The 13,129-nt window shown below is 42.3% G+C and overlaps 1 protein-coding gene across 1 annotated transcript; it reads left to right on the top strand.

Moving 5' to 3' along the window:
• The first annotated feature begins 655 nt into the window (after positions 1–655).
• Positions 656–4,113, top strand: LOC130293625 (ferritin heavy chain B). The gene is made up of 4 exons (XM_056542523.1): positions 656–921; positions 2,135–2,281; positions 3,238–3,363; positions 3,793–4,113. Exons 1-4 carry the CDS (start codon positions 820–822, stop codon positions 3,946–3,948), a joined length of 531 nt encoding a protein of 176 aa, XP_056398498.1. The 5' UTR covers positions 656–819; the 3' UTR covers positions 3,949–4,113.
• The last annotated feature ends 9,016 nt before the right edge of the window (positions 4,114–13,129 follow it).

Raw genomic sequence — 13,129 nt, 5'->3', positions numbered from 1 at the left:
CAAAAGATCTATGAGGGTGGAAGGCAGTTTACATCCAAACAGCAGCTCAGGGAGGTTATTCTGACATCTTACAAACAAATACAAGCAGAAACTGTCCAAAAACTCACAAGTTCAATTGATGCAAGACTTGTTGTGAAGCTGCTATCAAATAAGGGGTCCTGTGTTTAACACCTGTTAAAATGTTTAAAAAGTTAAAATGTTGTTAAAAGTTTGATTGAAATAGCTTTTGATTTCAGTAAATGCTGCAAACACAACAAATGCCAATTTTCAGTTCTTTACAACCTATAAAGTTGGGCATGCTGGGAGTTGCAGTTTTGCAACATCTGGAGGTCCGCAGATTGAAGACCACTGACATACGCTTTAATGCAGTTTTATCAGCAAAAGCCAGAGGTATATGCAGCAACAAGTACAAGTGTTTCCTTTATATATCTTTGATCAGTATAAGGTGACACTATAGTTGTTACATTGTATCCTCCAATAATATCACCTTGCAGAATGGTGACTTTGCACACGAGCTGCCCTGGTGACATCATCAGGAGGCTCCGCCCAGCTGCAGAGGCTCCGCACAGGATTGGCTCCTTAGAGCTGATGTAAGTCCATACAGGCCCCGCCCACCCCAGACTCAAGGCTATATATACAGAGCTCTATTGTGCTGCCATCAGACCATCCCTGACTCTGAGCAGAGTTCTTGCTTCAACAGTGATTGAACGGAACACTCTCTGAGTCCTCCGCGCCTTCCTCCAACCTCTACTTATTCTGCATTGAGACTTTTTTTTTTGCAACCTTTTTTTGCGCCACCAAAACCACCAAGAAGCCGAAATGGAATCCCAGGTGCGCCAGAACTTCCACCGCGATTGCGAAGCTGCCATCAACCGCATGGTGAACTTGGAGCTGTATGCCTCCTACACCTATCTCTCTATGGTGAGTCCACATTGTCTCCTGCAACCATATGCATAATTGTGCCCATGTAGCTCTGCAGCGATGCAGACTCCATGTGGCCTTAGATACAAGCTGGATCTTCTTGTATAACAGATCTATGGCCATAAGATGCCCAGGGCTGAGCTTCTCCTTCACTGAATTCCTTGTTTAGCTATCGCCACCCACTGGTCTGTACTTGCAGCCTTCCTAGCAAATGTATTATAGTTCTGCAGCTTCCTCCTCCTTCCTCTAGTATACACCCTGTATGTGCCTTGATGGGGACAACACTGCTTATCTTAGTCCTGCAATACCAATGTGTTTTGCATAAATTGATTACACAAGGACAACATGGGGGAGGGAGGAAACCTTGTGATCCTCACCAACCTTTGTCTTTAGTTCCTGAGGTCTAAATAGTGAGGAATAGAAGTAATCAATGTAACATTGTGTACTAAATATTTACAGAATGCTAAGTCAGATATTTGGTTGAATGTTCTAGTACAATATTTCCAGATCAGTATACAGTTCATGCTGCATATAGTGTCTCCTAGGGTTGGGGTATCTAAGGAGTTGCCATGGACAGTAAGATACAGTGAAGAACCTTTGTTCTACTTGGTCATATTATCCCATGGGAAACCTGGAGTAGAATTCAGTGTATCCGAACCAATTGCTATGGGTGATATGATGGGACATTGCATTTATTTAATGAGGATAACGTTTTGCATATAAATTAACAATGTACTAGCCAAATGCATTCACATGGTTCTTCACAACCCTTGCAGGGAGTTGGTGATGCAGTATAATATTCCCAGGCTTTATGTACCCACAATCTAGACAAAAATCTAAGGCTCCTTTCACACTACTATTTTAAAGACCCGTTACAATGTCCAGTTTAGAAAACCCTTAAAAAAAAAAAACGGCCACTAAAAAAAATCCCATTCAAATCTATGGGATTTTTTTGATTATCTGTTATGAATAACGGACGTTGTTTGTGACAAGAGAAAAATTAGTGCATGTTAACTTTTTTTTTTTTTTTTTTTTTTCCCCTATCACAAATAACGTCCACTAGTTATAACGGGTGAAAACAGGTGAAAACAGGTTGTCCTCGTCCAGCCAACATTGATAACCCTGAGGCACAAATTCTTGGTGGACTGAACTGTGTATATACATAACAAAGGATGTTGCTTAACCCTACAATTCCCCTCCTCCTTCTTTTCAGTCCTTCTACTTTGACCGTGATGATGTAGCTCTTCATAATGTGGCGAAGTTCTTCAGAGAACAAAGCCATGAAGAGAGAGAACATTCCGAGAAGTTCCTGAAGTACCAGAACAAGCGCGGGGGTCGTGTTGTCCTGCAGGACATCAAGGTGAGACTTTGATTCGCACCTGAGCAGGAAAAACCCAAAACCTGAAGATGTTGTCTGACTCTCCTGACTGCAAAACTACAATTCCCACCATACTTTGAGTTGTAGTTTTGAAAAATATAAAAGGATGCAGGTTTTGGACCTGTGCCCTAACGAAGATGTACCACACCAGAAGTACTCTACAGGCTATAGCTTGTATATGTGGTAGGGCCCCCACATTAGGTTGGCAGTATAGTTCCCCCCCCCCCCCCCCCCCCCCACAGACATGCAGCCTTCAGCCATTTACAGTGTATGGCTGGAGGCTGTATACCAGTTTTCTGCCCCACTTCAGTGTTCCGACCACTGATCCTCTGGTCCGGGGTCACTATCTACAGCTATGCCCTATGGGCCGATCCCGGGAGCGGCGGTCGGAACACAGAAGATGACTTGCTGGTGAGTGGTGACTTAAAATACCTGCGCGTCCCCTGAGTTTTTAAAGTTAACGTGGGGCCGCAGAGAGGTTACTGGGGAATCCTTGTGTCCTGAAAAGATTTTTTGGGACACGGGGATGCCCCAAATGTGACCGGAGGGGGGGAGGTCTGCAGGCACAAGGCCCAGGGCAGGCTCTCCAGGAGTGCCAGTGATGATCCGGCCCTGACTAGAGCAATGAATATATTTGCCAGGCCGCAAAGATATTCATTGTGGGCTGCATGTTTGACAGGGAGTCTGATGTTTTTATGTGGACCTCATCTGACCATTCTAATAAGATTCTTTTAATAGTACATTTCCATATTGGTGATCTCCAAAACCACTGACTAGTACATCATTTGTAGTTTAGTTCTGCATGTAAGAAAGTCAAGCCATTTATCTTGCAGTGACGTCTACCAAAAATACAAATGGTCAGATCAATGAAGTTATTGTTGCGAGGACCTTTTTAGTTAATATATAATTTTTAAAAAAAATTTTTTTTTTCCCCTTAGAAACCTGAACGTGATGAGTGGGCCAACACTCTGGAGGCCATGCAGGCTGCTCTGCAGCTGGAGAAGACTGTGAACCAGGCTCTTCTGGATCTTCACAAAGTGGCCTCTGACAAGGTTGACCCTCAGGTGAGTGTCTCTACAATTGGGTTGTGTAGTGCCCCACCTAATACCCATCATGTGCTATGATTCTTCTCATTTTATGACTCTTGGTAGAGATGTTTCAAACTTGCATGTTTCTTCAGAACATCTGCTGAAATATTTGGTTCGCTCTCTTGTCTGTAAAATTCCTCTACTTGATAATCCCATAGTAAATCCTCCTTATTTCCCCTTATTATAAAAGGGTAGTAAACTAGTGGAAAAATAAGGCTGGTTAAACTTGGATACAGTGCCACACCTGCCCTTGAGTTTTCTGGCAAAACTGTATTGCTCCATTGAGTTGGGGTGAGCTGCAGTACCACACACAACCTGTGGACAGATGTGGCACTGTTATTCAAAAAAAAGTTTATGAAAGTTAATAGTAGCAATTATTACATATAAATTGACTTCATCTTTCAGCTCTGTGACTTCTTGGAATCTGAATACCTGGAAGAACAGGTGAAGTCTATGAAGCAGCTTGGAGACTACATCACCAACCTGAAGCGCCTTGGGGTGCCCCAGAACGGCATGGGCGAGTACCTGTTCGACAAGCACACCCTGGGAGAGAGCAGCTAAGATGTCTCCTTCCTGGATACCTCCAGTCTACTCTGCATTAACAATTCCTTGTCTATCTGTGGAATTCATGTAACATCCTGTAGTTTGCTATTAAACCTTTGTTATCTGAGCAGAGATGGCCGTGCTTGTCAACAAGTTTTCCAATAAAGTTTTTCTGCATTTTAACTATTTTCTATTTACTGAACAATTTTTATGAAGGGGATGGGCAACAAAAATAAATATTGGCACATTAAGTGGTTGCAATGCAGCAGGAACCACGCCAACATCATTTTACAAGCAAAACTATGTAGACAATTAGAAATATTGCTGAGAACCATGTTGGTCGAGGACTCTGCTACAGACATATATATTTCTTAACAAATGTAACTAGTTGGGTAGAACTACAGAGCAACTGGTGGGCACAAGTTGTGTTGGCTAAAAGGGTACTGAACTGGCCAGCATTGGGAACATTTAGTTCTGAATGTTGCGGGGGTCAGCCACACCCCTTGTGATGTCAGGCCATGCCCTCTGAATGCAAATCTATGGGAGGGGGTGTGACAGCCATCATGCCCCTTCTCATAGACTTGCATTAAGGGGGCGTGGCTGACCCCTGCAGCAAGCACACAGCATTCGGAACTAAATGTTCCGAACGCTGACCAGTGGAGTACCCCTTTTTAAGGCTGAGATTCAGGTTGGTCAACTCCTCCTTGCTACAAAATCCTGCAGCCAAAGGGGATGGTATGGCTTTAGGACTCATTCTAAAGAATTAAGAGCAATGATCTAGCGAATCCAAATGAAATTGCAGCTTTATTGACATAAACAGCACATCACATAGGTAAAATTGGCAACCACTTCAACTTTTTTTTTTTTTTTTTTTTTTCCCTAAACCTGTGACATGCTGTTAATGTTCGTCAACTGCAATTTCGTTTGGGGTTTGGCTCTATTCTGGGAAGAATAAGGTGGCCATGAAGGAAATATGAGCAGTTGTACGTTCATGGAGATGTCAGAAGAGCGGTCAGACAAACCCCTTTTCTATTCTCGGTTTAATAGTTGATGCAGTAACCCTGAAATGCTGTAGTTGGTAAACTATTTTCCAGGGGCATAGGAACACTCACAAATCTGGGGGAGATCATTTTAATTGGGTGTGGCTATGCACAGACAGAGCCCCAAAAGGGCAGAATTACTCAATGATGCATGACACTATAAAATTGAGCATCAGACTCTTACTCACAGGGATCACCAAGGAGTGGTGAAATCGGGAGACAGAGATCTGGGTAGGCTGTGTGTGGTCAGGACAGGGGCCCTCTACAGCCTGTGTAATGCATTACATTACTGATCCTGGGTTACATCCTGTATTATACTCCACAGCTGCACTCACTCTTCTTCTGGTAGAATTACTGTGTACGTACATTACAACCTAATAATTGCACTGTATCTGCTATAATCTCTAATTTTGTACTGTGTGGTGTAGACTCACCCAAAAGGTGCAGGTCTTGAGGGGAGCAGTTGGCGGAGGGGGACAGCTCATGGCTGTTGCTGTGGAAGTTGCATACCTGCTCTAGGACGGACACGTTACTGCATGTGCACACTGACAGCCAGTGATCCACAGATCATGACTGCGGCTCTAGCCTCTTAACTGGGTGCAGAAACTTCACCGCCGGCTCCTGCTTGGTGACCATGAGGCAGAAGATCGGACACAGCTGCTCCAAGTGCTGCTGTGCTTCCGACATCTTCTCTCGTTACTGTCTATTCAAGGAGACATCATTACAGCGCACCAAAAATATAGACATATGTACCTGATGGGGGTAATATCTATCTGGGGGCATTATATGTGTGGGGGGCGCATGATGGGGGAATTATTTGTGAGGGGACATGCAGCCCAGCCTCTACCTCCAGTGACCCCCAGATAATTTGAGCTTGAGACCCCTGCTCTAGACCCTGTCTACAGACCGTGTACTTTAGACCCCTTGCCTCCACACCATGTCCACAAACCCCTCTCCTCCAGGCTTCTGTCCACAGACCCCTCTCGTCCAGGCGCCTGTCCACTACCACACTCCTCCAGGCCCCTGTCCATAGACCCCTCTCCTCCTGACCCCTGTCCATAGACCTCTCTCCTCCAGATATATGTCCACATACCCCTCTTCGCCAGACCCTTGTTTCCTATGGACAACTGGAATTGTATCACCGGCCAGAGGGTAGTGGCAATGCTTGCGCCAGCTGCCACCCCAATGCACACAGCATATACTTACAGGGAGTGGAGGAGTCAGTTCAGTGGGGCATCCGGCATGAGAGAGACAGGCTGCTTCTAGTGCTTGATGCCTCACTGCGCCGACTCCTCCTCCACCCAAGCTACATGGCGCACAGACCACCAGGAACTGTATCTGTCACCCACAGTCCAACTTTTTTAGTTGCAACTGGGGGTGATTCCGTTATTAACAGTGTGTCCCGCTCTTAGTGATCTTTTATGTTTTTATTTTTTTTTGCATCCTGGGGTATAGGGTGGTTGTTGGAGTTTTCATTGTTTGCTTCACCTGTAAAGCTGGAGATATGCTTGAAAAAAAAAGGAACAATAACCCCTGATTATTGGTAAACAAAATACAAAATGTAGCATCAGTTTATATTCAAACTGTTGGTGCCGGGAAAGCTGATCCTAATGCTTATCCAATTCCATCGAATCACTGTAGTGACAATGAGCTGTAGGATAACATTACTACTTCACACCTTCTTGGCAGTACATCGTGTTGATACAACAGGCGATAGTATACCTTACACTTAATAAAATATTTAGCCCATTAGCCGTCATTACTGTGTTACCCTGTTTATGTGCATTCAGTAATGTCTTCCTTCCTCGTAGTAAAGCTGACTTAGATATTTTATATCTTCATGTCACTGTCATATGACAAATCTACAACCTCAGCAGCTTTGTTTCATATAGAACAGAAATGAAAAGAACACTCTAGAAAACATTGTTAATACCGAGTGCAGAGCTGAGTAGGTTATAGATAAAAGTCCAGCACTGTCCCTTTAGTTACAACAGTGTATTAGTGTATCTTGTGTATTACACTGCAGAATATCTGCCCAGAATTCATTCTGTGTGCGGCGGAAGACAACATTTCGGTAAGAAATCAATAAGACCCACCTCCTAAAGATCCTTAGGTAAACCCATGGGGCAGGAATAACACATGTTCCCCAGAACTTATACAGAGTATATCTAGACCTTGTTTAAAATCTCTGCAAATTTAGAGGCCCCTTACATAGCTCAAGGCCTGCCCAAAGTAATAATTAGATTAGAGCAGAGTGCAGTGGAGTAAAGCACGATGCTGCACTGGACTTGGCTATAATCGGATATACCCTATTCTGGTTTCCTGTGAAACCACTTCAAAAATTTGCCAATATTTCCACATGACGAAGACTTCTCCTTTCCAAGACTAGTCGCCACAGAGTTTTCAGAGCAGCCAGACAAACATTTTAGGCATCTTTCTCAGCACTATGCCCACCACTTTACAAACTTCCCATGTGTATTGCTCGACACAGTAATAGTGGTCACTTTGTGCCCTCATATAGTTGTAGGCCCCCTCTGTCTGTGCCCCTATATAGTTGTATATATCTATAAAACAAAAAGCAGAGCTCCTCATAGGGCAGTATGTTCTAAACAGCGTGGATGTAGGTGGATGCAGGATACACAATTGTTTCAGTGGTCCTCTCACCTGGCACGGTTGTGTAAATGACACAACTACACAAGCGCATAAAGATAGTGGTGCAGCCTCCCGGTATCGGATCCAGCGAACAGCAGGCCAATCAGTAGCAGGATGTATAAGTAGAAGGAAAACCCGGTTCCACGGCGCGATCCACAAAGTCAGTCATATGGTGGTGATCAGTATAATAAATATTTATTTAGCCAGGGTGCAATGCGTTTCGGGGCATGGGATCCCCTTCATCAGGCAAATAGGCATAACGCCTATTTGCCTGATGAAGGGGATCCCATGCCCCGAAACGCGTTGCACCCTGGCTAAATAAATATTTATTATACTGATCACCACCATATAACTGACTTTGTGGATCGCGCCGTGGAACCGGGTTTTCCTTCTACTTATACATCCTATATAGTTGTAGGCCCCCTCTGTCACCGTGTTCCCATGCTGTAGGCCCCCCTCTGTCACCGTGTCCCCATGCTGTAGGCCCCTTCTGTCACTGTGCCCCCCCCCCATGCTTCAGGCTCCTCCTGTCTGTGCCCCCATATAGCTATAGGCTCCCTCTGTCTGTGGCTGTGCCCCTATATAGTTGTAGACCCCTTTCCCTGTGCACCCATATATAATTCTAGACCCCCCCAGTATATATAGTTGCTAAAAGTGAAACAGAAAGCGCTCCGTGGTATGATATCATAAGGTTCTCTATAAAACTGTAATCCCCAGGCGCTGGAAAGATCCTGCCCCCCCCCCCCTCTCTAGAGGAATGGTTCGCTTAAGTGGCCCATATTAAACACATGGAGGAGCTTCTGGTGGTCCACCCCAAGGATGCCTCTAGATGGGCCGCAACTTGGCTCCCATGGTCTTCCTTTTGCTCTTCCCCCAGATACCGGCTTCCCAGCTAATCCTTGTATAATCGGTTCCCCTCTGTCTTCCCTGGTGCCTAGGGTGGGGGTCTGTTGCTGGTCGGTCCACGCCCCGGCCGGATTCTTTTGTTATGTGTTTTCTTGTCTACTCCCTCTATTATTTCTTTTTTTCTTTGTTGTCTATGTTTTTCCCACCCTCTCAACGTTTTCTCTATATGCCTTTTCATTCACACTTCCATGTCTGTTATACCGTCTTGGTCTTGTATTATATGGCTCTTTTTTCTGTCCCTGTCAACCCACTTGCCCGGGAAGCCTGGCTTTCTGCTTGCTTGCCCCCTTTACCTTAATATCTCCTGGTGCTTTGCACATTTGTTCCAATGTTTTATTTCTTTAACACTACCTGTATGTTTTGATCTGTTCTATTTCGGCCCGTCAGGCCATTGTTACCATACATTGCTTGGTTTATTGAGTTTTTGTCATTACTGATTTGTTCAATAAACCTTTTTCTGAATTTGAAAAAAAATTTTTTCAATTCTTTCAGTACTTATCAGTTGCTGTATACTACAAAGGAAGTTGCGTAGTTCTTTCCAGTCTGACCACAGTGCTCTCTGCTGACACCTCTGTCTATGTCAGGAACTGTCCAGAGCAGGAGGATTTCCCAATAGCAAACCTCTCCTGCTCCAGACAGTTACTGGCAGAGACAGAGGTGGCAGCAGAGAGTAATTTACGAAACTGTATAACTTTCTGGTGCCAATTGTGTTGAAAACTGTTTTTTTCCTCTAAAGGAACAGCATCCCTACACATTTCTGTACATATTACATTGCCTAATACAAATGATATTCCCTAAAATTCAAGTGCATTGATGAAATAGAACTTAAAGGGTTTCTTAGAGGATCTTGAGAATTGATGTCCGTTTAGTTAAAAGGGAGGTGTACGCAATTCCAAGCATCTACTTACTCCTTAAGGACCAAGCCTTTTTCCGTTTTTGCACTTTCATTTTTTCCTCCTTACATTTTAAGAAACATAACCCTTTTAATTTTGCACCTAAAAATCCATGTGATGGCTTTTTTTTGCGCCACCAATTCTACTTTGTAATGACATCAGTAATTGTACCCCAAAATCTACGTAGACATGGAAAAAAATAATTGTGTGACAAAATTGAAGAAAAAACACAATTTAGTAAATTTTGGGGGCTCCCGTTTCTACGCAGTACATTTTTTGGTAAATGACACGTTATCTTTATTTTGTAGATCCATACAATTAAAATGATACCCTACTTATATAGGTTTGATTTTTGTGGCACTTTTGGAAAAAAATCATAACTACATGCAGGAAAATTAATATGTTTAAAATTGCTATCTTCTGACCTCTATAACTTTTTTTTTTCTGCTTACGGGTGGTATGAGGGCTCAGATTCTGCGCTGTGATCGAAGTTTTTATCGGTACAATTTTTGTTATGATAGGACTTTTTGATCACTTTTTATTCATTTAACCGCCATTGCGGTTTATTTAACTATATATTTTTATAGTTTGGGCATTTATGCACGCGGCAATACCACATGTGTTTATTTATTTTTTTTACACAATTTTTTTAAATGGGAAAAGGGGGTGATTCAAACTTATTAGGGAAGGGGTTAAATCACATTTATTATCTCCTTTTTTACACTTTTTTTTTGCAATGTTATAGCCCCAATACAGTTGGTAATCCTCAGATTTCATGATGCCTTGTACACATTCAAGGCACCCAGTGCCAGAGGATGCAAAACAACCCCAAAACATAATTGAACCTCCACCATATTTCACTGTAGGTACTGTGTTCTTTTCTTTGTAGGCCTCATTCTGTTTTTGGTAAACAGTAGAATGATGTGCTTTACCAAAAAGCTCTATCTTGGTCTCATCTGTCCACAAGATGTTTTCCCAGAAGGATTTTGGCTTACTCAAGTTCATTTTGGCAAAATGTAGTTTTGCTTTTTATGTCTCTGTGTCAGCAGTGGGGTCCTCCTGGGTCTCCTGCCATAGCGTTTCATTTCATTTAAATGTCGACAGATAGTTCGCGCTGACACTGATGCTCCCTCAGCCTGCAGGACAGCTTGAATATCTTTGGAACTTGTTTGGGGCTGCTTTCCACCATCCGGACTATCCTGCGTTGACACCTTTCATAAATGTTTTTCTTCCGTCCACGCCCAGGGAGATTACCTAAGGTGCCATGGGTTGCAAATTTCTTGGTAATGTTGTGCACTGTGGACAAAGGCAAATCTAGATCTCTGGAGATGGACTTTTAACCTTGAGATTGTTGATATTTTTCCACAATATTGGTTCTCAAGTCCTCAGACAGTTCTCTTCTCCTCTTTCTGTTGTCCATGCTAAGCGTGACACACACAGACACACAATGCAAAGACTAAGTGAACCTCTCTCCTTTTTATCTGCTTTCAGGTGTGATTTTTATATTGCCCACACCTGTTACTTGCCCCAGGTGAGTTTAAAGGAGCATCACATGTCGAAACAATCTTATTTTTCCACAATTTTGAAAGGGTGCCAATAATTTTGTCCAGACCATTTTTGGAGTTTGGTGATATTATGTCCAATTTGCTTTTTTCCTCCCTTTTTTGGTTTAGTTCCAATACACACAATGGGAATAAACATGTGTATAGCAAAACATTTTCTTAAAAAATATCAGGGGTGCCAACAGACTAGATACAGAATGGTGCTGGGAACATCAGAGATGCTGACAAGTGATCTTGTGACCTGTGTATATTGTATGCTCCGTGACACAGCAAAAACGTACTCAGTGACTCAGCAGAATGTTTTATATGTCCATTATCACAAAGAAAAAGAACATTCCCATAAATGAATAAACCTAGTAAATTATCTACTGTAGACATTAGGAAGTTTGGTATGTTAGTACCTAGAGTCTTATAGCTGTATAAGATAATACACAATTTACATGTTTATATACAGGGTGGGCAGCTCTTGTTATCTACAACCCCGGAAATAAGAATACTGAATATTGCATCATTAGTGTAACATAATGTCATGACTATTTCTATGATATGACATGAGATATAGACAGAAAAACCCAGATACATCATTTATGAGTCTGCCATCATGAACTATTCATGGCTTCTAGAATCAATAATTAAAGTTATAGATACAAAATCATAAATAATTTAAAATAGTTTATGTATTTATGGCTCACAAGGTGTTGGGCTGTTGGGAGATGGACAAAAACAGCAATTTTGTAATTGTTATAATATCTATGTATCTATCTATTTATATATAGGTGGTCATTTTAGAGTTTGGATAATGATGCTGCAGTAATACTATTTTTTAAAATGATTTTTTATTTTTTTCATTTTTTTAAACCCCCCCCCCCCTTTGAATTATTTTATTAAATGCATTTATTCCAAATTCTCTTATTTTGTTATTTTTTATATTGTTTTCCAGAAAACGTTATTGATTTTTAAAATAATTTTTGTATAATCCCACTGCAAGCTTTGATAATGTGATTGTTTAATCCATTCTTTTATATACTGCAGCACTATAGTCTATATTGTACTGTATTATGCCTGTCAGTATAAAACTGACTGACAGCCTATGGTTTTACTCCCTGCAGCCTCCCGATTGGCACACCATGATCTAGTCAAGAGTTCACCACTAAGGGGTCACAGAGGGAGCCTAGACCCCTACTTAGATGATGTAGTCACTATTGTCTATAGCATCTGAAGAGTTACAGATGAACAGCTGGGTTCCTCTATCCTTTTTAATCAACTGGTGCCAGAAAGTTAAACAGATTTGTAAATAATTTCTATTAAAAAATCTTAATCCTTACAGTACTTTTTAGGGGCTGTATACTAAAGAGAAATCCAAAAAAGAAATGCATTTCCTCTGATGTCGTGACCACAGTGCTCTCTGCTGACCTCTGCTGTCCATTTTAGGAACTGTCCAGGGCAGCATATGTTTTCAATGGGGATTTGCTCCTGGTCTGGATAGTTCCTAAAATGGACAGCAGAGGTCAGCAGAGAGCACTGTGGTCATGACATCAGAGGAAATGCATTTCTTTTTTGGATTTCTCTTTAGTATACAGCAGCTAAAAAGTTCTGGAAGGATTAAGATTTTTTAATAGAAGTGATTTACAATTCTGTTTAACTTTCTGGCACCAGTTGATTTAGAAAAAAAAGTTTTCCACGGAAGTACCCCTTTAAAATGAAAGATTTGGTGTCCCACTGGGAGGCTTCCAGGGTCCGTTGTTGAGCGTGTTGTCTAGAAAATGCTTTATTGTGTTTATGTTTTATTTTGTGTATTCTCATGTCTAGAGAAACACAGATAGAGACTCGAAATATGGCAGAAAAATTCTTGGATCAACATTCAATGACCATAAATCTATTATCCGTTACATGTAAAGTCTCTCTTCCACATGGTCTCTCCTCGGTACTTTCGGGGAGATAGTCCTAAAGGAGTAGTGCAGTGAAGCATAACTTATCCCCTGTCTGAAGATTAGGGGATAAGTGATAGATCGCGGTGGGTCTGACCGCTGCGACCCCCCGCAATCTCCAGAACAGGGCTCCGTCAGTCTGCCGGAAGTGGCCATTCCTACCCCTGCAGGAAGCCGCAGCCTACACCCCACTCCATGTTTCTCTATGGGATACATGG

This window comes from Hyla sarda, chromosome 10 (assembly GCF_029499605.1).
Source record: "Hyla sarda isolate aHylSar1 chromosome 10, aHylSar1.hap1, whole genome shotgun sequence".
NCBI classification, from domain to species: Eukaryota; Metazoa; Chordata; class Amphibia; order Anura; family Hylidae; genus Hyla; species Hyla sarda.
This window is presented reverse-complemented; position numbering and strand designations above follow the sequence as displayed.